The 25465-nt window shown below is 33.2% G+C and overlaps 1 protein-coding gene across 1 annotated transcript in view; it reads right to left on the minus strand.

Moving 5' to 3' along the window:
- The window catches only part of LOC114327420 (dynein axonemal heavy chain 2), a 221610-nt gene that overhangs the window by 46361 nt on the left and 149784 nt on the right, over window positions 1–25465 (minus strand). Inside the window, exons 35-42 of the mRNA XM_050642537.1 lie at window positions 24741–24970; window positions 21020–21330; window positions 19066–19334; window positions 17129–17413; window positions 13392–13573; window positions 8795–9002; window positions 5536–5760; window positions 5014–5240 (exon numbers count right to left, since the gene is read on the minus strand). Coding sequence (XP_050498494.1) covers window positions 5014–5240; window positions 5536–5760; window positions 8795–9002; window positions 13392–13573; window positions 17129–17413; window positions 19066–19334; window positions 21020–21330; window positions 24741–24970 — 1937 coding nt within the window. The remainder of the gene's footprint in view (window positions 1–5013; window positions 5241–5535; window positions 5761–8794; window positions 9003–13391; window positions 13574–17128; window positions 17414–19065; window positions 19335–21019; window positions 21331–24740; window positions 24971–25465) is intronic.

Here is a 25465-nt window from a genome sequence, read left to right on the forward strand (position 1 = left end):
CACAAATTACTCCCTTTAAAGGGGTGAAAAAGGGGGTTCCGGGGCGAAATTTTTTCAGAAAAAGTTAGTCTTATAATAAGCACCCCTTGATATAACAGAAAAAAAAATAAAACCGGACTTGTGTCCATTTTGCAAGGTTCAACCTCTGTTTCCTACACTATTTCGCTGTTTAACGATATTTAGTAGCTCTCGTCGCTCGCGATTTAGTATATTTTATACTAAATCCCAAGGACCTTGAAGCTTACGAACGGTCAAGAATAGCGCCCCAGAATCCCGATTTTTGACCCTTCGCTTCGTTATCGATATTCGCTATCTGTATCAGTAAAGTGTACAGATAACGAATGATCGATAACGAAGCGAAGGGTCAAAAATCGGGGTTCAGGTCTAGCTGCCGTGGGTTTTTGGTGTCGTCGCAGTTTGTCGTTTGTTATAAATTAATTCATTCTAAATTACAACATTAAGATTGTCCATATAAAATTTTGAAAATGATAACTTAATATATGAGAATTTAACATCTAGCGAACAATGGGATATAATGTAGAAAGACAATTAAGGAAGCGACAAATGATGTCCTATGACCAGAAAAATCCACGCCATGCAACGATTGGTCCCAAGAGGAATGAAAATATCACTAAAAGAAAAAATTACATAGGTATATAAACTTATGCAACAAAGAACAGGAGATGAGCAAACGTACAAAGAACTAAAGAAGGAGGAAAAACGCGTGCATCGAAGAAAAAAGCAAGCGGACTTTCTTCTTCTTATTCAAAGTTACCTATATCTTCTATCGAAGGCTGGAAATCATCAAGATCTTTAGATATATGTTTAAGCAGACATCTCTGTGAAGCGGATTTATATTGGCATTAGTACCCAAGATAGAAATTTATTGAAAAATGTAATTAGCTAAAGCTCCCTTTGGATAAGTATTATTATTATTATTATTATTATTATACATAAGCAAGGGCAGAGGGACAAGTCCCTATTATGCCCAAAAACAAAGAAATTACATACTAACCTACTAGTAGATACAATAAAAAACAAAAAAAAAAGATATAATTTTTGTTTACATAAAAAAAAATAAAATAGTTCAGCTATAATAAGAAACGGTCAAGTCTGTTTTTAAACTTGTTAGTAGAGGGGGCCGAGACAATGTTTTCACTAAGGTTATTCCAACTCTCGAACACTCTATTTGGTAGGAACTTCTGCCTTGATCTCGTAGAAAAGTTCTCTTTTTTAAGTTTGAACTGGTGACCTCTGAGGCGTTCATCTTGGTTTATAGTAAACATTTCGTCGAGATTTCCGAAACTGAATTTTAATATTTTAAAAGTGGTTATTAAGTCTCCACGTTGTCGACGAAGTTCGAAGGAAGTTAGATTGGCCATACTAAGTCTCTCTGCATAGGAGGGTCTTCTCAGTCCCAATGGAATTCGAGTTGCTTTTCTTTGGACGTTTTCCAACAATGTTTTGTCTCGAACCAAATCAGGATGCCACGTTGGACCAGCGTATTCAAGAATCGGTCTTACGTAAATAGTGTAAAGTTTACAGAATGACTGCATTGAAACTCTCGCAAAACACCTCCGAATAAGATATAGTCTGGAGTTCGCACGTTTACAAATAGAAGTAATGTGGTCGGACCACGTTAGACTGCTGTTTACGATAACACCAAGGTCGTTATACGAGAACACTGAATCTAATGGTCGCCCGTTAACAAAATACGGCACAAGTGGGTTATTTTTACCAATTCTAAGCACTACACATTTTTCCGCGTTTAAGGGTAGTAACCATTGGGAACACCAAGTAAAGATAGAGTCCAAGTCCCTTTGGAGGGTTAACTGGTTTGTCATAGGATTGGCATATATTTTTGTGTCATCAGCATAGAACGATATTTTACTAGAAACATAATAAGAAACATCGCTGGTATAAACCGTAAAAAGCAGAGGTCCGAGGACAGAACCCTGAGGCACTCCACTTTCCACTAACCTGTCCTGTGAGAAAGATTCGCCAACTCTAACTTTGTAATGTCGATCTGTCAGGAAATCATCTATCCAACGAAGTAAAGTACCGCGAACTCCGAAATGTTCTAGCTTATGTAGAAGTCTGCGCTTAGGGACACGGTCAAAGGTTTTAGAGAAGTCTAGATAAACAACGTCGACCGGCTGCGAACTGTTAAGGGATAGCGTCCAGTCGTTAACACAATGTAGGAGATTGGTTAGAGTAGAGCGGCCAGACACAAATCCATGTTGTTGTGTTGGAATGACATGTTCCTGGAGAAGGAATTTAGTCATCTCCTCGGAAATAATGGCTTCCATGACCTTACCAACTACTGACAGCAAGCTAATCGGACGATAATTGTTGGGATCGAGTTTGTTGCCTTTTTTAAAAATAGGGGTGACGGATGCTAATTTCCAACTAGGGGGTAAGGAATTCTGGGTAAAAGAAGTCTGCATAATTAACGTTAAAGGTATTGCAAGCGTGTCTGCGCATCTTTTTAACATTTTTGGTGTTAAACCATCTAAACCAGGTGAAGCGACTGTGCGAAGTTTCATTAAATGTTGTTTGACATGATCCACTGTAAATTCGACTTGCTCTAAGGATGCGCCGACACGGTTACACCTAATAGGAGGTAGATTGCCATCATTCGATTCTTTAGTAAAAACCTGTGAAAATGCTAAGGAGAGGGTTTCGGAAGAATCTGTGTCAGAAGAGCATAAAGTCTGATTAGGTTTTTGTAGTAAAGGTATGGACACTTTAGATGTCAATGAGGATCTTATATATTTGTAAACTTTTTTAATGTTACCGCTTTCAATAACACTTGTTTCTAAATTACGTCTTAAAGTTTTTAGAAATGTTTGTAAGTTATTTGAAAATCTGCGGTGGTTTTGAAAATCGCTGTAAAGCCCGGTCTGTTTAAATTTCCGCCAGAGATGTCGTTTGTGATTAATTTTTTCTGTTGCCGTTTGATTAATCCACGGTTTAAGATTGTTTTTATAAGTCTTACGGATGGTAGTATTTTTAGAAATTATATTGTGGACGGTATCGAAAAATGCAGTCCACATTGATGAAGGGTCGTTTAAGTCAGCAAAAAACAAATTCCAGTTGATTTGAGAGAATTCAGCGTCGACTTCAGAAAAATCTGTTGTGGTGTATGTTACAATATTATTTTTGCGGGGTAGAATTTGATTGAATTGGATGTGAGCCGTTATAACTGCATGATCTGACTTTCCTATAGGAGAGCTGATTTCGAGAGATGAAATCAGCTGTTCGTCGTTAATAAGCACCAGATCTAAAGTAGATGGTTGGTTATTAGTTCTAAATCTGGTAGGTTCTGTAATGAGCTGTATTAAGTTCGAATTTACTACAAAACTTTTAAATAAATTATGAGAGTTTTCGGTGTCAGATAACGAAGTTATTGGCCAGGTGATCTCCGGAAAATTAAAATCTCCAGTAATAATGAGATTATCGAGAGATGATAGTTCTTCAAGTTTAGTAAACATAATATTATCGTGTGCAAGTACTGTAAGAGGTGGACGGTATATACAGACTAAATTAAGGCAAAATGGATTTTTAGTAATAGACACGTGAATAGCATCTATTCCAGGAATATCCAATGGGTTAATGTTAATTTTGAAAGTTGTTGTAATAATATTAGATAAATAAATGCATACACCACCACCGACACGATTTTCTCTGTCTTTACGATAAATTGTATATCCATTGATGTTAACAGAAGAATCAGAAATTGAGGGTTTAAGCCAGGATTCAGCAATACAAATAATGTGTGGCTGAAGAAGTTGCACTGTGCATACAAATTCATCAAATTTTGCGGAAAGTGAATCTAAATTCGTATATAGAAATAGCCAATCATTAAATCTATCGGTAGAAAAATTATGAACGAAATTTCGTGATTCTGGGAGTGCCATTAATGTATTTAATTGTTAAGTCATGTTCACCGTTATTTTTGCGAATTTCTAGTTCATTTCGGAGTTCTTTTAAGCGTGTTTGTTGGATGGGCGTCTTATCGTCAATTATTGAGAATTTTTCCGTGGCTTTGTTTTCCAAAAGTTTTGCTTTATTTCTCAAAATATCTTTAACGTGGTATTCCGAACTCATTACTACCTTTATCATTCGGGGAAAGCGTTGGTTCGCTTTGCCGACTCTGTAGAAAGTGATTTGCTTTTCCTGACAGCCAACAGTTTCCAAGACAAGGTTAATCTTATTTGCGTCGTCATCTTTTCTGCGTTGTGCATCCCCAGAGGAAGATTCTGGAACGCCTCTGATTAGAATATTCTTCGCACATGTCATGCGATCTACAGCTTCGTTTGCAATATTATCCGTGAATTCGGTAGACTTAAACAAATCAATTTGGCTTAGCTTATTATTTAACTCAGTTATTTTACTTTCAAAATCATTAATTTTCGTACGAATTTCCATTTTAAAGTCCAGCAAAAGATCTTTTATTTCCGAAAAATTAGAGATATTTGAGCTGCAAGAATTACATAGGATACTTATCCCACGAATTTTCTGTCGAGTAACGCGATCGTCGGAAGAAAGATCCGTGCATGTGATATGTATTTGTCGCTTACAACCATCGCACTGAAGTTTATGGTCAGCTGTTGCTATGTTTTTGGAGCAGTTAGAACAAACTGAGGTAGAAGGCATGATCGGGTTTTTTACTGGTATGTAATTAGTATAGTTTGTTTTATTATTAATAAATTGTGAAATGGTACTCACAGTTGTTTATGTTCACTGTAATTGCACTTTTTTACACAAAATTTTTTACAACCACTAATGACTATTGGTATATGGAACTGGTATGCAAAATTTCTTTGCGAAATTATTATTATTTACAGCGTAATCTTGAAAATTACTAGGAGCACAAAAATGTACGTGTGTCGTTAATCTACTAGCGATAGACTATATTATGAAGACAAGTATAAAGACAAAAACAATTATTATGCTCAAAATATGATTTTTCCAATTTTCAAGAATATGATAAATAAAAAAATACGTTACTTCCAAATTTTCGCATATTTTTCGATGGCTATGACCCACATACACAGAGATTTGGCTGCAAAAGATACTATGCCCACTTTATCAGGAATGAATTCCTCGTTCATTGTATAGGTAGCAATTTTCTTTAACGTTTTTTCGGATATGTGGTTCTTGTCGAAATCTTTCAAATCTTGCAAGAAATTCATACCTCCCAATAGTTTCTTGGCATTTTCCCAATTAGGTTCAATCTAAATAAAAAAGTATTTATAACGTATGGCATCTGTAAAGAGATTCCTTACTGGCTGTGCAAAAAATCTAGAAATGATTCAAGAAATAGAACCAGAAAAGCATGCACAAACAATGGCAACGAACAAGGAAAAAGGGAGAAACAGAACAAAATAAATGAAAGACTTAATGTATATATAGGCACTTGGACTGTAAGAAGAAGAAAAGGTGAGATACATTTCAAGAGTACATATAGAATTACTATATTCCTGACGGCATGTTTTATACGTCAGCTACAGACTATTTCTGATTACTTACCCCTACTAGTATATTAACAGCTTCCATAACCATCTTGACTTTTTGTGGCGGCGTTTGGTAAGATTTCATCTCACTAATGTCCTTCTTACTTAAAGCATCCAAAGCCCTTATTGCTTCTTCCAGCGCAGGCATAGCCTCGTCCAAATCGGCCTGAGCTAGTTCGGCTAGTCGTTTACATTGAATTTCTTCTTCACCGATTTTGATGCTCGTTTTTGTAACTTCTTTCTAAAGTAAAATAGAATTTTGTTGTAAAGTAAAAGCGGATGAGTACAAGTGGATTTTATGCTAGTGCATAATTAAATTCAATGAGCAAAAACTCTATTAGGCTAGGGCTGATAATTTTTGAGATAAAAACATAGTAATAAGATGGAACTCATGGTAAAAGGAAAAACATAACATGTTACAATAATTATTAATGTAACCTGCTTGATTTGTCGTTAAATTTAATTTTGAATTTCTTAAAAATATTTCAAATTCTGCCCGAATTAAGTTTTACAATAGTGGCAACACTTCCTTTTACGTGAGCAGTCGACACTACCCATTCTACGTCGATATAAATTCTCCAAACATTTTCTATTTTTAAGTTCAGTTCTTCGTTTGAACCACTGCGTTTGTAAGTATTACAGATTTTTAGATTCTTTTTGTTGTGATAATGATATTTGTTTTTTTCTCTTGTAGAAAAAACGCAGTTAGGTCTGGGGTGAATGTCCGCATGTAACAAAGTTTTCCTGTAGGCGCTTTAAGTTGCCTGAATATTATTTTGGTGATCTCATCTGCTACAGGAGAATTTCGTATTTAGAGATTTGAGTGGTTTTGCCTGATGAATAGGCAGGAAATAAGCTAGAAATAGACCATGTTCGGGAAACTCAAAGATCCAGGTAGCTGACTACTTTTTTAGTTATTGTAGACCTATAGGAAGAAAACCTATCTGTTTTCTGCCTAGAGATTGCGGCCGTTTTTTAATTATTAACAATTTAGTGCAAATATCGCGATTTTTTCGATTTTTTTGCACCCCAGTCAAAAGTTAAATAGTTGACATAACATTACAAAATTAAATTTTTTAGAAAAATTAAAAACCTCCAAAATGCCGGTTTTTGAAAGTTAAAAAGTTAATTTTTTGCTACGCAAATTGCAAAATAAGTGAAAATTGTTATTTGTAATAACTTCTAAAACTACTTTAGTGTTTCACCCAAAGTTGGGTATTGGGATACTTAAGAAACCCTCAAAATTTGAGACCGATCAGTTAATTAGTTTAAAAGTTATTCTATTTGTTTATACCAGAGACCTTTATTTCGCAATAACATAAGACAGAAAATAATAAAGATAAGGCAATTCTGCGTATGCCAAATGAAAGTAGAAAAGTGATATTATCAAAATTTACTAAAAAAAATTATCTAATATGGTCAAAAAAATGCAAAATTTTAGAAATTCTTGTAGTTTATAAACATTTAGAATAACTTTAAAAATATTGTCCGTAGAAAAAGTCATTTTACATATTCGAAAAGCCGGTATTTTACACGAATTTTAAAAAATATAATTCAATTGGTGAATAGTCGTGGTAAGTGAAGGGGGAGCTGGGAGCCGACAAATGCACGAGTTCAAAAACTAAAAAAGGCAACTTAAAACTACTATTATTTTCTATATCTCGGGATCTACTGAATATATTTTGATCTTTCTTTTTTAATTTGTATGTACTTTTTCTGTACATTACAAATATGCAATTTGTCTAGACATTTATTAAATAATAAACAGTCTAATTTGTTTAAACAATTCTTGAAAAAATATTTTTTTTACAAAAATCTATTTTTTTAATCATAGTATCATTAAAGATCATAGAAAAAGTTAAAGTATACTTTTATAAATAAATTATCTTCAATTAATAATTATCTAGTAAAAATATTTTATTTATAAGTGTACTTTAACTTTTTCTATGGTCGTTAATGATACTCTGATTAAAAAAATAGATTTAAAATTTTTTTTTCAAGAATTGTTTAAACAAATTAGACTGTTTATTAATTAATTTTATAAACAAATTGCATATTTCTAATGTACAGAGAAATTACATATTAATTAAAAAAAAAAAGATCAAAATCCATAGAGCTGATCCGGAGACACAGAAAATTGTATGAGTTTGAAATTGCTTTTTCGATATTTTAACTGGGTGGATTTGTATGTTCCCCGTAGTAACCGTTTGAACTACAATTTTGAAAAATCGTAGAGGGTGCTGTGAAGGTACAATGTTCGTGCAAATTTTTTACCAAAAAATACAAATCCCATTCTTTAAAATGGCATCAATGAGATTCCTTAATTATTATTAACAAATTAGCTGTGAATTAAAAAACACATGGCTAACTTTGTCCCAAATAAACCCAGACTAATTTTTTTATTTGAAAATTCGTGTTAAAATACTAACTTTTTGAATATATAAAAATATTGTTTCTACGAACAATATTTTTAAAGTTATTCTAAATATTTGTAAACTTCAAAATTTCAAAAATTTGGCATTATGATTTTTGACTATATTCATTAATTTTTTTATCTTTTTTTAATACATTTAGATACTATCACTCTTCTACTTTCACTTGGCGTACTCAGAATTGCCCTATGTTAATTATTTTCTGTCTTATGTTATTGCAAAATAAAGGGCTCTGGGATAAACAAATATAATAACTTTTAAACTAATCACTGGATCGGTCTCAAATTTTGAGGGTTTGTTAAGTACTAAAATACCCAACTTTGTGCGAAACACTAAAATTCTAAGTTAAATTTAGTAAAAGTTATGAACAAATATCGATTTTCATTTATTTTGTAATTTGCGAAGCAACCAACTGACTTTTTAACTTTCAAAAATCGGTATTTTGAAGCTTTTTCAATGTTCTAAAAAATCAAATTTTGTAGTTTTATGTCAACTATGTAGCTTTTGAATGGGGTGCAAAAAATCGAAAAAATCGCGATTTTTGCACTAAATTGTTAATCATTAAAAACGGACGCGAACTCTAGGCAGGAAACAGGTAGGTTTTCTTCCTATAGGTCTACGATAACTAAAAAAGTAGTCAGCTACCTGGATCTTTGAGTGTACTGAGAAAATCCTTATTTCTCTGGACTAATATTGATGGTTTGAACAGATTGTTCCTCTATTATTATTATCAGAGGATATTTCATGTCGTGTAACTGCGACCTATTAATAAAAAATACTAACAAATAGCTCAGGAAAGAGGAAAAATAAATACATTTAAAGTCATCACCAAATTTTACTTACTTGTTGATCATCAGCTTCTTTCCTTTGGGTGACAATGATGACCAGATATTCGTCGCACTGTTGTTGGAATTCCGCTACCTGAACTTGGGCTTCCGCTAGTTCTATAGACATTGATGATACTTTGTCTTTGCAGTCGTCAATTTTATATAACCCATTCCTCAATTTGTTGGCTTGTGAAGCTATGCTTTCTCTTTTTGTTGCTAACATTCTAAAACAGAAGTATGCTCACAATTATATTAAATACTAAGCTTTCCAAGCTCTAAATTTAATACTATTACGGGTTCTGTCGTTGATTGATGTATTGGAGGGTCCCTCAATACATCAATCAACGGTTTTATGTAGAAATTACTGAAAAAAGTATGAAACAATTAATATTGTTTTAAATAGTGCTTTAAGTGTTTTATTGCGCCAAATATATAAAAGTCACACGATGTTAAATCAGGACTGCGAATGACGAATGTTTCATGACTTTGGTTTTATATACATTAAGTCTAGTATTAAAAATATGACAGATTAAACAAATATGTCAACAGAAAAAGTTATATTTTCACGTTTTAAAGACGCTGCATAAAATATTGATATAAATGGAATCTATTATTGCCGACAATTTCTGATTTTCTGCAAAATGACCTGGTTATACCAGAAGAATGCAGCATGGTTTTGTCAAAGGACGTTCTACAATGACAAATCTTCTCTGGTGTGGCAATGAATGGTAGAGCATTAGACATAAAAGCCCCGGTAGACATTATTTACCTCGATTTTGCTAAAGCTTTTGATCGAGTTCCAAAGCGAAGACTATTACATAAATTGGAACACCTTGGTATCCGTGGTCAATTACTGAAATTGATCGACGCGTATTTAACAGATAGAAAGATTTGTGTTAGAGTTGGGAACTCTTTCTCAGCCGAGAGAACGGTTTTGAGTGGGGTACCGAAAGGATCAGTTTTGGGCCCACTTTTATTCATAGCATACTCCAGTGATCTACAATTTCACATTAAATGCAACAAAGCTTTCTATGCAGATGACACGAAGCTATTTTCCGATCCCTCCGTAAATTTCCAGTTACTACAAGATGACCTTGATTGCATATTGGAATGGTGCTCTACTTGGATGCTGCCTCTTAATGTGGAATGTGGACAAATGTGTAGTTCTTCACATGGGTAAAAATAATCCGTGTCTTCCTTACTCTATTGATGGACGCGTGTTAAAAACAGTGAAATCACATAATGATCTAGGTGTTATAATTAATATCTAAGTTGGTCGGAACATATTTTGCATATTTCTAAAAAAGCTAACAGTAAATTATATCTACTAAATCAAACGTTCGTGAAAGTGTCATTTATGAGCTCAGTTCATCTGTATAAACTGTACATTCGTCCAGTTCTGGAATATTGCGGAACTGTGTGGTGCCCGATATTAGTGCGCGATCGTAATATTCTCGAAAACGTACTGCGGCAGTGCACTAGGATGTTTTTTGGTCGCTCAAGACCTACAGAAAGACTGAATATGGCCAATCTCACTACATTTGAACAACGTCGACTTCGAGGCGATTTCATTATTACGTTTCGAATAGTAAAATACAACTTTGGAAATATGAGGGGTCTGTTTATACTAGACAATGACAATCGTCTTCGTGGCCACAAACTTTTTTTCTGTAATCGAGTGTTCTCGATATGGAATAGCTTTCCGGCTGAGGTTATGGATGCTCCATCTGTAAATATTTTCAAAAAGAAACTGGATGACCACTTGTTTCATAATTGAACATTTTATTTGTACCTTGTACCGGGTGTCCCAATAAGAATGGCTCTCGGCCATATCTCAGTAACCGTTTATAGTAGAGCTTTGAAATAAAAAATTTTATAACAAAAGTTGCCTAAGAAAAAGCCTGGAAATTATTTTCATAATTGTGGGACCACCGCTAGAGGGCGTAATTGAATATCAAAAATTAAAAAATCTAAATTTTACAAAATTTTCCTAATGAAGCGGCACTGGAAATCCGATCGTCGTATTCTTCATAAAATTCTACGCATATTTGATTTGACAAGTTTAGGTCTACCTTTGGAAATAAGAGGTGGGGGTGAGTGGGAACCTTGTTATGAAAAACTGGCTGTGAGTCCGGTTCTGCTTAATCAAATTTTGCAAACTTGGTCTTGTTGAAGACAGATCTTTTTCGTCAATGTAAAAGTTATGATTTCGAACCAACTTACTGAGTAATATGCCAGCTAGAAGGCGTTATTTAATTTTTTTCAGAAATCTAGTGTTCCTTGGAAAATATTAAATACAAACATGCATTTTTAATACCATATTACAAAATTAGACAAAATTAGCAACAGAATAGCGAAAACCGCATGTTAATACCTTTTTTCTATCTCGAGATATCTTACAAAACGTGTAAATTTAAAAACATAACTGTTACTGTCACCGGTAAACGAAATTCATTAAAAGTAGTGTGCTATGGAAACAACAAAGAAACATTTTCCAGCTGTCAACGTATATTAGGTCTTTTCAACGCTTCTCATTTGTTTCGAGCCTCGTTCATATCTCGTATATTAATATTATACACGGATTATACGGCATATGACAGAGGCTCGAAACAAATGAGAAGCGTTGAAAAGCCCTATTACAAAGAAATAAAAACAAATATTTAGTGATGACATAAACGTTCAAATTTTTGCCCATCATTTTCGTTGCAAACATTTACTCTTTCAAGAGTAGATTGAACAGCAGTCTCAATTTCTGCTCTCGATATGCTTTGAATGGCGTTTAGTATTCTCTGGATAATGTATTCTAGAGAAGTGTATGATGGGCAACAGTTTGAATATTTAGGTCGTCACTAAGTAGTTTTTTTTGTTCTGTGTTATATTTAATTTTAATAGTATTGTTTCTCTTTATATTGTTGTTTTAATTAATTATATTTTTATACGTTGACATCTGGAAAATGTTATTTTCTTTTTTTCCACAGCACACTACTTTTCATTAACTTAGTTTACCGGTGATAGTAACAGTTATGTATAAAATTTACACGTTTCTCGAGATATCTTGAGATAGAAAAAAGGTATCGACAGGCGGTTTTCGCTATTCTATTGCTAATTTAATCTAATTTTATAAAGCATGATTAAAAATGCATACTTGTATTTAATATTTTCCAAAGAAAACTAGATTTCTGAAAAAAATTAAATAACGCCTCCCAGCTGGCTTAATACTTATTAGAATGGTTCAAAATTATCACGCTTACATTGAAGAAAAAGATCTGTCTTCAACAAGACCCAGTTTTCAAAATTTGATTTAGCAGAACCGGACTTACAGCCATTTTTTCATAACAAGGTTCCCACTCACCCCCACCTCTTATTTGCAAAGGTAGAGTTAAACTTGTTAAATCAAATATGCGCAGAATTTGATGAAGAATACAATAATCGGATTTCCAGTGCCCCTTCATTAGGAAAATTTTGTAAAATTTAGATGTTTTTATTTTTGATATTCAATTACGCCCTCTAGCGGTGAACCCACAATTATGAAAATAATTTCCAGGCTTTTCCTGAGGCAACTTTTGTTATAAAAATTTTTATTTCAAAGCTCTACTATAAACGGTTCCTGAGATATGGCCGAGAGCCATTCTTATTGGGACACCCGGTACACTTGCTACTTATGTTTAGTATACTTATTTATATTTATTTAGTTAGTTAGTTTGCTTAATATGAAACTATTGTAATGTAACCATTTAACATTCCATGCATAATATTACCTTGTAGTTTAATGGTCATATGGGTCTTGCGACCCCTGCTCAAATTTAATGTATAATAATAAATATAAATAAATATTAAAAAGATACATGGTTCTCTCAAAGCAGAACCGACAAAAACGTACAAAAGCAAAATATGGACACTAACAAACAGAAATTAATAAATTGCTGGTGTAGAGGCGCAAAATCTTTCGACTTAAGGGCATAGGCGCAAAGTGTCGCCTGTCAAAATGTTCAATGTGTTTTAAATGAATTCATTTTTTTTTAGAATCCTGAGAAAACTAATAAGTATTTTTGAAAAATATAAAATCAGACTGAAAGATTGCATTATCACCGAGGGCCGAAAGTCCCTTAGAATGACCAAAAAGTTTCTTTTGGATGAGATATTTGAAATTAAATGTCACACTAAATTTTTGAATTTGTAATTAGATAAATTAGATTTAGTGTAAGAAATAAATTAGATATCGTAGTTTGTAAAATAAAGGATATAAATTCAGTGTTTTTCATTTGTTTAGAAGTAAGTTATTAAAAATAAATAAAGTCAACTAAAACTAAACATTAGTGCCTAAAAGGTCATAGAAAAGTCAGTTTTGTAACACTATAAACAAAGTGTTTTGAGAACCACCAGATAGGAGAACAGCTGCAGACATGGCATAAAATAGGTGGAAAGTTATAGTCAGAGAAGATTTAGAGGACATGGAGGTTAGTCAGTGGGAAATAGTGGCCCGCAAGACCGGCAATAGTAAATTCGACAAGACTCACGAAGAATTTTAATACCATTGATGATGATGGTATAAGATTGATAGGTTTTCAGTTAAACCTTTAAAGGAGTAACAAGTAAAAATTTAATTTACTTACTTTTTGTAACCAGCAACCAACTCCAGATAATTTGTAGGTGTTACGTAGTTGTGCCTTTTAATTTCCCGCAGCATTCTTTTAGAATATGCCGCTACAGAGCCGTGAATTGTCGCAAAGACTGTCGAAACTGCTTGGCGCATTTTGTCTTGAGTTGTCAAGATCAAAGAATCTCGTCTCTTGGTCTGAGAAACAAGTAATACTTTTATACTTCGTTTGAACATTACTGATCGTACGTGTAAACTATTATTAAAAAGCACGTAAAGCACCATTCGAAAGAAATTTAGGGAGAAGCAAGGACAGACAATAAATAAAAATAATAAATAACATTTACACCTAAAAATCAAAATATAGATGATCCCAAACCCTTTTTTCAGTGCGTCACAGATTATCGAATTCTCTCTAACGCATTAGGGAACATCCATAAACTACGTCGTAAAAATTTTGGAGTTTGCCTCCTTCACCCTGTTAGTATACCGTCGTAATAAGCAAAGTCCCCTTTACCCTTTTCAACGACGTAGTTTATGGATGTAGTGCAGTCACTGGAGGTGGATATGAGCTATTACCTCCGATTTCGTTGAACCTCCATCGATTTTTATGAAAATTGGTGAGTGGATAGAGGATATCTCAAGGAACAAAGGTGACATGGTGCCAACGTGCGCTTTTACCCGGGGGTGGATGCCACCCCTTCTCGGGGGTGAAAATTAATTTATTAAAAATAGCCCCATAATTAGATAGGGGGACAAATTCTAAGCAAAATTTGTTATATAAAATTATTAAAATAAATCAAAACTTTTTGAGTTATTAGGTTTGTTCTAGCATCAGTTTCAAACGGTTTGAAACCATCAGCGAATAGTCGACCAGCGCGAGTAGAGAGGATAGCACTGGTGACTGTATTATGTTCTCTCACTGACCAACTGTTTGCTGACGGTTTCTGACTAGTTTGACTGTTTGCTAGAACAAACCTATTAAATATCAAAGATTTTAATTTTTCATGAGACAAATGCATGCTTTTAACCGATTTTTCATAAATAACTCAAAATCTGTACGTTTTTACAAAAAAGTTATTATTACCAAAATTGAAGCTAATAAAAAACAAAATAAATTCCCTACTAAAAAAACCTTTTATTGTTAACACTTAAGTAATTGAATGTACATTTTTTTCGGCGAGTACCCAAATCTAAGTATTCAAGCTTAAATTCCGGGAAAATGATTCATTTTACAACATAAACTTATTAAACATTTGTAAAAGTCCCCAGAACTATCTATCAAATGAGATCCCGAACAAGTTAATAGCATTAAAATTTATGTTCCAAAAATTTTTCAAACTTTATCTGTTAATTTTTCCAAAAAAATGTTATCGCTTTTCTTTAATAACTCCGGTAATTTTTACGATATCAGGTTCAGCTAAAAAGGATGTGAAGGATAATTCCAATGGCTATTAAACCACGTTGAACTTCATCTTTTAGCTTTCTTGCTTTTTTAAAAAACAAAGGTTAAATGACTACGGTTACATGGTTCCCGCAGCAAAATTTAAGCTTTAAACGTTTCTATCTCGGTTATTTTTTACCCTACAGAAACAGTAAAACAAGAAAAGTATTTGATATAGAAACCTCTAAAATTTGATTATTTATCATTTTTTACGAGTATTTTTTGAGTTATATGCTTTTCTTCAAAAATATGCGATCTAAACCGGTGAAAATTGTTGAAATCATTACTTATACTAATATAAAAAAATTATTTTAAGGATTACTATACATTTTAATTTTTGTGGAAATGGCGTATGTTTTATTTTTCACTTTTTCCTAAAAAATTAGAAAGGTTTCTCTTATTTTCATCATAACTTGCTTAATTTTGATGCTATTAACTTTTTCTGGAGCTCATGTGATAGGTCTTCCGAAGTACTTTGACAAGTGTTTAGCAGGTATATTTTACAAAATGTATCGTTTTCCCGTTATTTGATCTTGAATACTTAGATTTGACTACCCGTCGAAAAAAATATATATTCAGTTACCCATAACTCACTTTGAATTAACATTAGTTAAGTTCTTTAAGTGAAGAGTGTATTCAATTTTTTATTGTCTTCATTCAATTTTGGTAATAATAACTTTTTGGTAAAAGCTCATAGTTTTTGAGTTATACGTGAAAACAGCTTTAAAACATGTATTGTTTTTACGAAAAAAATAAAATCTTTGATCATCAATAACTCAAAAAGTATTGATTTACGTTAATAATTTTATATAACAAATTTTGGTGGCATCCACCCCCAGAGTAAAAGCGCAAGTTGACATCATGTCACCTTTGTTCCTTGAGGTATACTCTAATTGCTCACCAATTTTCATGAAAATCGATGGAGGTTCAACGAAATTGGAGGTGGAAACCTTCATTGACTGCATTAATGTTCCCTTAATGTTGGAAGTCACAGAAAAAACGTACCTCTGTGATTATTATACATTTAACTTAGAAAATTATATATTCCTTGACGGGTATTTGCATATTAAAACGACTTACATTTAAGATGTATAATTGGTTGGCGATTACAATACTCTAAATAGATAACTAATCAATGATGCGAATAAAGGTAATTTGATACAAAAGTAATCGATTGTGATCGTATTTTCACAAATCATAATATGGTAAAATGACAATTGTAATTTCTAGGTTAGTATTTTTCAGCGACGCGACGTAAATATAAATATTTTATGTCATTGGTATATTCGGACATTGTATAGTGAAATTTGATTTTATATTTATTTATTTTTACATTAAAATATTTTTAAAAATTAATATTCTGGCAAATATTTGTATACATATTGATGTTTATATAAAATTCAACATTCTGACAACTATCAGTGTCAGTAATGATTTGCGACATTCTTAAAACACTATATGAGGAAACTATAAACTATGCTCAGGTCACTCAGGAATAGAGGGCAATGAACATGTGGATAATTTGGCAAACATTGGCAGGTGTTTTAAGATTCCCCAGGAGATAAAAATAAACTATACAGAACTTTGGCCAATTCTAAAAGATAATATAAAAAATGAACACATCATTATTGGAAGTCAAAAGTACAAATTAAAGGAAAATGGTATTCAGAAATACAAGTAACATTTCCAGAAAAACCCTGGTTTCACAAATTCCCATACATAAATAGAATATATTGACAAATATATTGACAAATATAATAAGAATGAGAACAGGACATTGTTGCACAAGCTCACACCTATATAGATTAAAAGTAAAAGAACATCCTTACTGTGAGTGCGGAAAAATTGAGGATCTAGATCATATTCTTCTACAGTGTCCAATAAGAGTATCCAAGCAGTTTAATCTGAGAGCCGTACTTACATAATTAGGAGTACCAAAGAATTCCAATGTTCAAAATATATTGCAACATCTTACTCATGAACAACTAGAGGCAGTGATTATTCATTTAAATATTAACAAAATTAATTTATGAATTTAAAATACTTCGACCCGCACTTACGTCCCCCAATATTTCCCTGGTTACTTGGTAAATCAAGGCACCATTTTTAGGTTTTCATTTCAGTCTTGCAGCATTGCTTAGAGCAAGACGAGCTGCAATATAATGAAATGTACTGGCAGATGCACAAGTATGCAAGCCAAGAAAGAGGGTAAGAAGAAGAAGAACACTATATGATGTCAAAATTAATGACTGAAAAAAGGGTTTGGGATCATCTCTATAAATAAAACACTTAATGATAAAGGTGCTCACCGCTTCTTCTCCAGTTATTGTTTGAACGAAATTGACATCGGCGATGTACTTATTCGCCACCTCCAGAAGAGCCTCTTGCGGCCACTCTTGAAACCAGTCGATGGTGGTGCAATTAATTAGAGCTGGATATTGTCTGAGGCGGTTCCTGAAAGCGTCTCCGATGGGGCTCATACATAGCACAATGTGCATGTTCGCCCTAACCCTGCTTACCAGAAACTCGTAGATGGCTTCGTTCGTGGGTAATATGTTGAATTTGTTGATGGCAGTTTCCAGAGATCTTTTTACCTAAAAATGTACAGATATATTTTACAGGTGAAATAAAAAATAGATAACGCACAATGGGAAAACATAAAAATTAAACAAGGGATACGGCATGGTTGCATTCTCTCTCCATTACTATTTAACTTGTACTCGGAAGTTATTATGCAAGAGACACTAGAAGAAGTAAATACTTGTACTGGAAGTTATTACTACCGCTGCAGCACACGGAATCCCTATTAATAACTTGAGGTATGCAGATGACACCGTTTTCAACTTTCAACAGTGAGACATGTTAAGGATAGACTTGGCTAAAGATATGCCACTCAATACATCGGGGCGTAACGTCGACATAGGATTGAGTGGTCTAGCCATCTTTGTCAGTCACATGTGCGGGATCGCTTGGTTAAAAGAGATCACCGATCGACTGTTTCCGCGTTACGCTTTTTTGGTGAATATGCCGAGTCTACGCTTAATATGTCAATGGAGGCAACAGTGCGTTGGCAATACGACAGTGACAGTGACATCATATCAGTGACAAATATCAAAAACAATAGCTATTTGTATAACAAGGGAGCAAAGTGCCACTTTTCTTCCGAGAATGAAGTTTACTGCCCGACGCGTAGCGGAAGGCACTAATTATTCAAGGGAGGAAAAGGCACTTTACTCCCATGTCATACATATGATTTTTCCACCTTCCTCAAATAGCAAGGCATTTTTTCATTTTTAAATAATTTATTTATGTAACTAACAAACAAAATTTATTAGAGAACTAAAACTAACAAGTAGGTACAGTATAACTGTCAACTGTCAAATATAAGTCAAATTATGAATGTAAACATTGTTAAATCAAAATAACAATTTACTGCTTTTTACCATTCTGCAAAATAAAGGGTGTTCTATAAATGCGTTAAAATGTATAGATTTACGTAGTATAGAAAATGGAATATTATATAGGGCGTCAATAAGCTATTTCATCAATGACATACCATGACGTCACTTTTACTTTTACTCCTAGGGAGTAAATGTACTTTGTCTTCCTAGGGAGTAAAAGCACGACTTTACTCCCTACAATCAGGTCAGAAAATGTATACTTTCAAGAACAGAAGAACAAGAAACAGAACTGAATATCAGTGATATAAAACAATAAACCAATAAAAACAACCCAAGGACTGAAAGAAGGTTGTATGTACGTCACCAAAATTGTTTAATATAACGATAACCAATAAAACAAAGAATGAGTTTCTTTGCTTTTGTATAACATAGCCGGTGTCGAACTGTCCTATCGATACTTCCCATTAGCAAAAGCTACTAAAAACAGACAAGAATTGACTAAAACCTGAAAATTGCAATTTCGCGAGACTCATGTCACAAAATAACACATAATATTAAGATCCCCAACATCACGCAGGCCGGTCCTGACATGTCTAAATGCTTCTGTAGACCCCTTTCAGACGCGAGGGGCAAACTTGTCTGAATATATTCAATTCGATGTTATTCTATTTGTTCCAGACCCGGTCTAGAATATTGAAGAACAAAGTCGGGGAGTACTTAAATCGAAGATCTGATTGTAGACAATATCTAGGAAACTGATCTTAATTTCCCAATTTTTCAAGAAATAAAATAAAATCTTTCCAATATATTAGAACACACTTTAAATTACTATCGTAAATACTTACGTCTTCAAATTCGTCTGGTTTATACAAATTGGCAACTTCACCGCTACTGAGCATATTATTAATAATTTCTAAGAAGCTCTCGACCGTGATTTGGGTATCGTTAAATATAAACGCCTGAGGTTTTAGGTTCACTCCTGTCAAGGCGTACAGATTCTTCAGATCTTCTTTTAAATCGAAAACCTTGTAATTTTTCGTTATGTTAATTTGAAAGGTGCCGAACTCGCAAATATACGCGGCGATTCTTGTTAGGGATGTTCTACCACTGCCACCTGTAGAAAATTATGAAAAAATTTGTCTTTTTCCATGTCCTGCACAGACGGAATCATTAGTTCCGTGTATGCAGGTTCACTTATTACTATAGACAGCGATATGATATAATATATATTTATATTATAGTATAGCTCCCCATGCGTGACAAGATTTAGCTACGTATTAGTATAATTTAAACTAAAAATATATACCATTTTTATTTTAACAGCATAAGAGATATCAACCTATGCATTCTCTGAAGAACTACTCTAAAAAGTGGTGAAATCGTCTATAAGAGTGCTGGTTGCGCTCTCTGAACTAAGTAAAAATTAAGACAGTTTTGGCTTCGCATTGCAACTGAATAAAAATGGTATACATTTTTATTTTATACTAGTGTTACTCCTTTGAGTAACATAGGTCCATTTTCCGTTGGAATTTACCACGCTGAACAGACGGGGTCTTGAATTGTAAGTTTTAGAATTCCCTTTTGTCTTCTTCCCTTCAGCATCCATCTGGTTTGCAATTTTTAGAAGCCATGGAGGTGTTACCAGGAAAGTGGTCCAATAAGTTTTCAATTAAATATCTTTAAAAATATTTTTAAATATTTTTATTAGGATGAAAACTTAGTGTACAGGGTTTATATTAGCATCCAAAAAATAAGAGTAATCCATATCGATTTAATGTTTAAAAGTCTTACACAAATATTATTTACATGTATTGTTTACATTACGTAAATGGGTGACATTGGTTTTGCAATGTAGGCCACTCGTTTTGAAAACACCGAAGTCAGCAATTATGTTACTATTAGGAATTCACGGTCACATTCGGGTGTAGTCAATCATAACAAAACAATTACGATTTATTTATAGATAAGGAGAAAGTAAAGAAGAGATTATTCATTATTCAGACATCGACGTGGTTAGATCAGAGACGTTGTCCACCAACTAGTTACTGTCGTATTTAGTGTTCTAAATAAATATATTCTGGTAAATAGTGTTTTAACAAATCAACCCCATCATCGGGGGTAATAACCCCCGTACCACCATATGGCGATCTAGACCAGGGGAAACCACAGGAACTGGAATAAAGATGGCGAGATTTTGGAATTGGAAGAGAAGAAAGAAAATCGTTAGATGGAGAATGGTATGAGGAATGCGAGAGAAAATATGAGAGAGAAAATATGCACAGGGTCGTAATAGCAGACGTCGACATGGACGAAGGTTTGGAGACATGGGACCACGCCCAGCTTCAAGAGGACATTGCAAGGAAATGGACATTAGTGGACAAAAAGTGTAATCGTGAGTAACTTTTTAGCTATTTTTTTATTGCATACAGTCTTACATACACGAATAATTTTTGCTTGATTAGGAAGACTAATTAATACTTATGGATTACCGTCGAAGGTCGAGATGATTAACTAAAAAAGATGTATTTTTTGATTTTTATAGTGACATTATTGGTTGTGAATCTGTCTTTTGAGTTTACTCTTCCTGGTTTTAAAACAGGGTTTAGGTACAATAAAATGGCCTCCTCGGTCACCCGATTTAGCTACCCTACATTTTTATTTTGGAGGCTGCTAAAGACCAATGTGTACAGTTATGAATTCTAGCCAGCCACCAACTTGGAGCAACAACAAAAGATAATCGAACTTAGCCAAAAGAAAAGAAAAAAGAAAAGAAACAGTAGAGCTCGATGTTTGACTTACCTATTCCTATAAGTAGCATATTGCCTCTGGGTTGAGAAATAACCCGGACTATTCTACAAATATGCTCAATAGCATCCTTGAACAAAACCAAGTTCATTCGGACAACTCCTGGAGATACGTTATAGTCTTCCATTTGTTGATCGAGGAACTGCCTTAACACCGTAAAATCGGTGAATTCTTCGTACACCTGATACGGGTTCACGAAGTCCGCGTAAACTGGTATTTGTTTTGCAGGGCAGAGGCTATGTAGTGTCAGCTCAAAATGGCGGCCCAACTGTTCGTTCATTTGATTAGAGAACCATTCTTGATCCCTACAAAAATAATTAATATAGTTAATAAATAAGTTAACTAAGTTAACAAAATATAGGGTTGAGATAAAGTATGGAACCAACTAAATAATATATCTTTGATATACGCTATTTATGAACCATTGAATGCAGCTACAGCTGCAACACATATAGACCAGGGCGCATCTGTAAAAATATTAGTACATTTGGACGTTGAGAGGTGACTCAAATTTTGTTGCCGAAATTGCATAACTTAAATAATAATATTTGAGTTATCCTCCCTCTCAAAAAGGTCCGGAACATTGTTTAAATAATCAAAATGTCAAAAAATGAAGGAAAAATTCGATTTTTCTCGTTTTTTGATTATAACTTTAAAAAAGTATTCATTTCCGAGAAAAGTTGTACTAACATAGAAGTTGCGTAATTAAATTTCGCACAATATAGAATTGGTTAAAAATTTAAAAAATAATCACCATTGTTGCAAAATAGCAATAATTGCGAAAAAACCATATAAAGACATGTATTCGCATTTTACGTTTTTCAACCATTTATGCTACACTTAGCGAACGGCTCCACGGGCGAGAAATTGACGCTGGCAGTAGCAGTGAAGTGAACTTGAGGTTCCCCGGAACGGAATGGGAATGGCCGAACTGAAGCGACTACAGGACTTGTGCGTAGTCGGTTCAGTTCGGCTGTTCCCATTCCGTTCCGCGGAACCTTAAGTCCATTTTGCTGCTACTGCTAGCGTAAATTTCTCGCCCGTGGAGCCGTAGGCTTAGGGGCTTCATATTTCACCCAGAAAAACTATATGATACAGTAAAACAATACTGTAAATTTCATTAAGATCGGTTCAATGGATTTTTCAAAATAAATTTTGCAATCCAGCTTTCGCCAAAGAAATTCATTTTCTCAAAATGTTACAAGACTGAAAATAAAGCAGATAGTAAGTTGAATTTTTTTTGCGTATAGAAGTGTACTGTACCTTTTATTTGCGTGTACCTTTTATTTGCAATTTGCAAAATTAAAATCGATTAACTACTACGGCGTCAGGAATTTTTTTAAATAAACATTACTTATTGGTGCTACGCGCAGGACAGCGGATAGTTTGCTCTGATTGAGCATTCCAATTTCCAATGACCTTTGATAAGTATTGATACATTTTAATTTTTATTACATTTCGATATAAATAAATAAATTTGTTTATTGCAAAATAAAAACACATACTCTATCCTTTGAAATAACACTTTTTTTAGCAAAAACTTTCTTTGTTCATATATTTTAACTTAGAGAATAAAAGTTTATTAGTTTTAAACATATGAAATTCTTTAAACAATATTTCACAAACAATAATAAAATTAGTTTGATTTTTGTGGAATTAAAATATTATAATTCAACAAAATATAGAGTAAGAAAATAATATATTAGAGAAAGATTGGAAGAAATTTTGGTGGAAATCAACTTGTGTAAATCGAACACCGCTGTCCTGCGCGTAGCACCAAAAATTAATGTTTAGTTAAAAAATTTCCTGATGCCGTGGTAATTAATCTATTTTAATTACAGTGTTGTTTTACTATATCATAAAGTTTTTCTGTGTAAAATATGAAGGTCCTAAGTTTAGCATAAATGTTTAAAAAACGTAAAATGCGAATACTTGTTTTTGTATGGTTTTTTTCGCAATTATTGCTATTTTGCAACAAGGGTGACTATTTTTTAAATTTTTAGCCAATTCTATATGGTAGGAAATTTAATTACGCAACTTTTATGTCAGCACAACTTTTTTAAAGTTATAATCAAAAAACCAATAAAAAAACGAATTTTTCCTTCATATTTTGACATTTTGATTATTTAAACAATGTTCCGGACCATTTTGAGTGGGAGGATAACTCAAATATTATTATTTGAATTATTTTTAAGCAATTTCTGCAAAATTTGAGTCACCTCTCAACGTCCATCTCAAAACAGATGCGCCCTGGACTAATAAATATAATACATCTGACACCATATTTTTGAAGTTATGCTTCTTTAGGCGCGATTGGAAAAAATGTTGAGAGTGAATTTTTATAGAAGCGACAGTATGAAGTATGATGAAATAGTGTAGGAAACAAACGTTGAACCAAAAATGGACACAAGTCTGGTTTTATTTTTTTCTGGTATATCAAGGGGTGCTTATTATGAGACTAACTTTTTATCCCTTTAAAGGGGGTAATTTGTGGTTTTTGCGAAACGTAGCCCTTCCTGTACGTTTTGCAAAAAATTTACTTTATAGTAAAATGAAGAGAACTATAAAAAATTTTAATTTTTTTATAAATCTTCGTTTCGTCTTCAGCAACAATAATCTGTAAGTTCGAAACTCATAGGATATACAGGGCCGTTTCAGCTCTAAATGTTTATAACGAAATTTGCCCCCTTATTTTCAAACCTAACAATTATCTCGGCTTCAGTTGGTCGTAGAAATTTTTTATTTTTTTATAAATCTTCGTTTCATTTTCAGCAACAATAATCTCTAAGTTAAAACTCATAAACATTGGGATAAACAATTTATAATATCTAAGCAACAAATTCGTTAATCTGGCTTTACAATTTTTTTTTATATTTGGAATTGAAAGATCTTCATTTTAAAGCTTTAAAAAGTAAAAAAAAATTATTTGTACAATAAATAATGAAATTGTAAAAAACGGCCATTTTGGACCTTTCGCAGGCTGTTTTCCCATAACCAATTAACCAAATTAAACTTACCGTACCTCAAATTGTAGGTTTTTTAATTTACTACAACTTTCTATTAAAAAGTTTTTCTCTAAAATCAATATACTAAGCTGCAAAATTAAAAATCATTAAAAATTGCAAATTTAACAAATGAAAATCGCAATAAAAGAAAAGCGCACAATATTTTTGGTTACATTTTAGTAGAAGTTATTCCTGGCATCGTCCTTTACAACACCTGATAGGTTTCAAAAATTCCTGAATTATATCCTGAAATCGATCTATTTTTCACCCACAGCCTGGGGTAAAATATGTTTTTTTATAAAATACCTACACAAAATAAAAAAAGACCTGCAGCCATCTAAAACAAAAAGATGTGCCTACCTACCGTTTTTTCGCTAAAAAATGCATATTTAGGTTATGTAAATCCCACCTACGAGTCTATCAAAAATAGACATTTTTTTTAAAAGCCTCAACTAAGCACTTCGCTTCGTTTTTTTTTAACTTTTAAATAGATCGCAACACCGAAAAAAAAAATAAAAACGGAAAAATTATATTGTGGGTGAGGGGAAGGAGAGGAGTGCTGGGCTATAATTGCGCTGAGTCTTTTTTTAATCACTTTTTAGTCACGTAAAGAATGAAAACACTGACTTCTGGGAGTGGGGACATTTTGCCTTTTTAAGGAGGAGGGGGGGTACTCTTTCATGCTTACTTCAATTAAAGTTATCACTTACTGTTCATCGATCAATCTATCATAAAACACTCGATAGCACTCGTGTATCCAGAGCCTGAGCAACGTAGATTTGTCATTTTGATAGTCTTTATGGCTCCGCAGCATTCCTTGAAAGATTCTGGAAATATCTCTCAAATTAAAGAGATAGTGCATTTTGGCTGGTGTTGGAAGCATCTTAACGACGACGTTCTTGTAGAGATCGATTGTTGTTTCTGTGATTTCTCTTCCGACCTGTTTTAAGAGTCAAAATTATGGAGCATATAGGAAAAAATTTATGTACAACAATTTTTTAATTTTTTTTTTTTTTTTTTTTAATGAAAAATCCCTTATAAAAGATATTACTATTATTTTATACCTATTATTATATATTATTACTTATTATTTTATACCTATTTAAAAAAACCCTTAAAGGGCAACACAGAGGCGTAACAGAGGCCCCCGCAGCATGAATCTTCCGGGAGCCCTGATATGCCAGGGGCCCCATCTTGTCTTCTAATATATGTAATGGAGTTGCCTATCAGGCACTTATGTATTAATAAAATTGTAGATGTATTCGCTGATAGTAGTGCACGAAGAAAGTTGTTCATCTCATAGAATAATACTTCGTAATACTGTAATCATTTATTAACTTTTGTTATATTTTATCCCTAAGAAATATAGATATACGAGCGGAGCTCAAAACTAAACCACTCCTAGAATACATCGAAGAAAAACAGCTGAGTTGGT

The sequence above is a fragment of the Diabrotica virgifera genome, chromosome 2 (genome assembly GCF_917563875.1).
Source record: "Diabrotica virgifera virgifera chromosome 2, PGI_DIABVI_V3a".
Lineage (NCBI taxonomy): Eukaryota > Metazoa > Arthropoda > Insecta > Coleoptera > Chrysomelidae > Diabrotica > Diabrotica virgifera.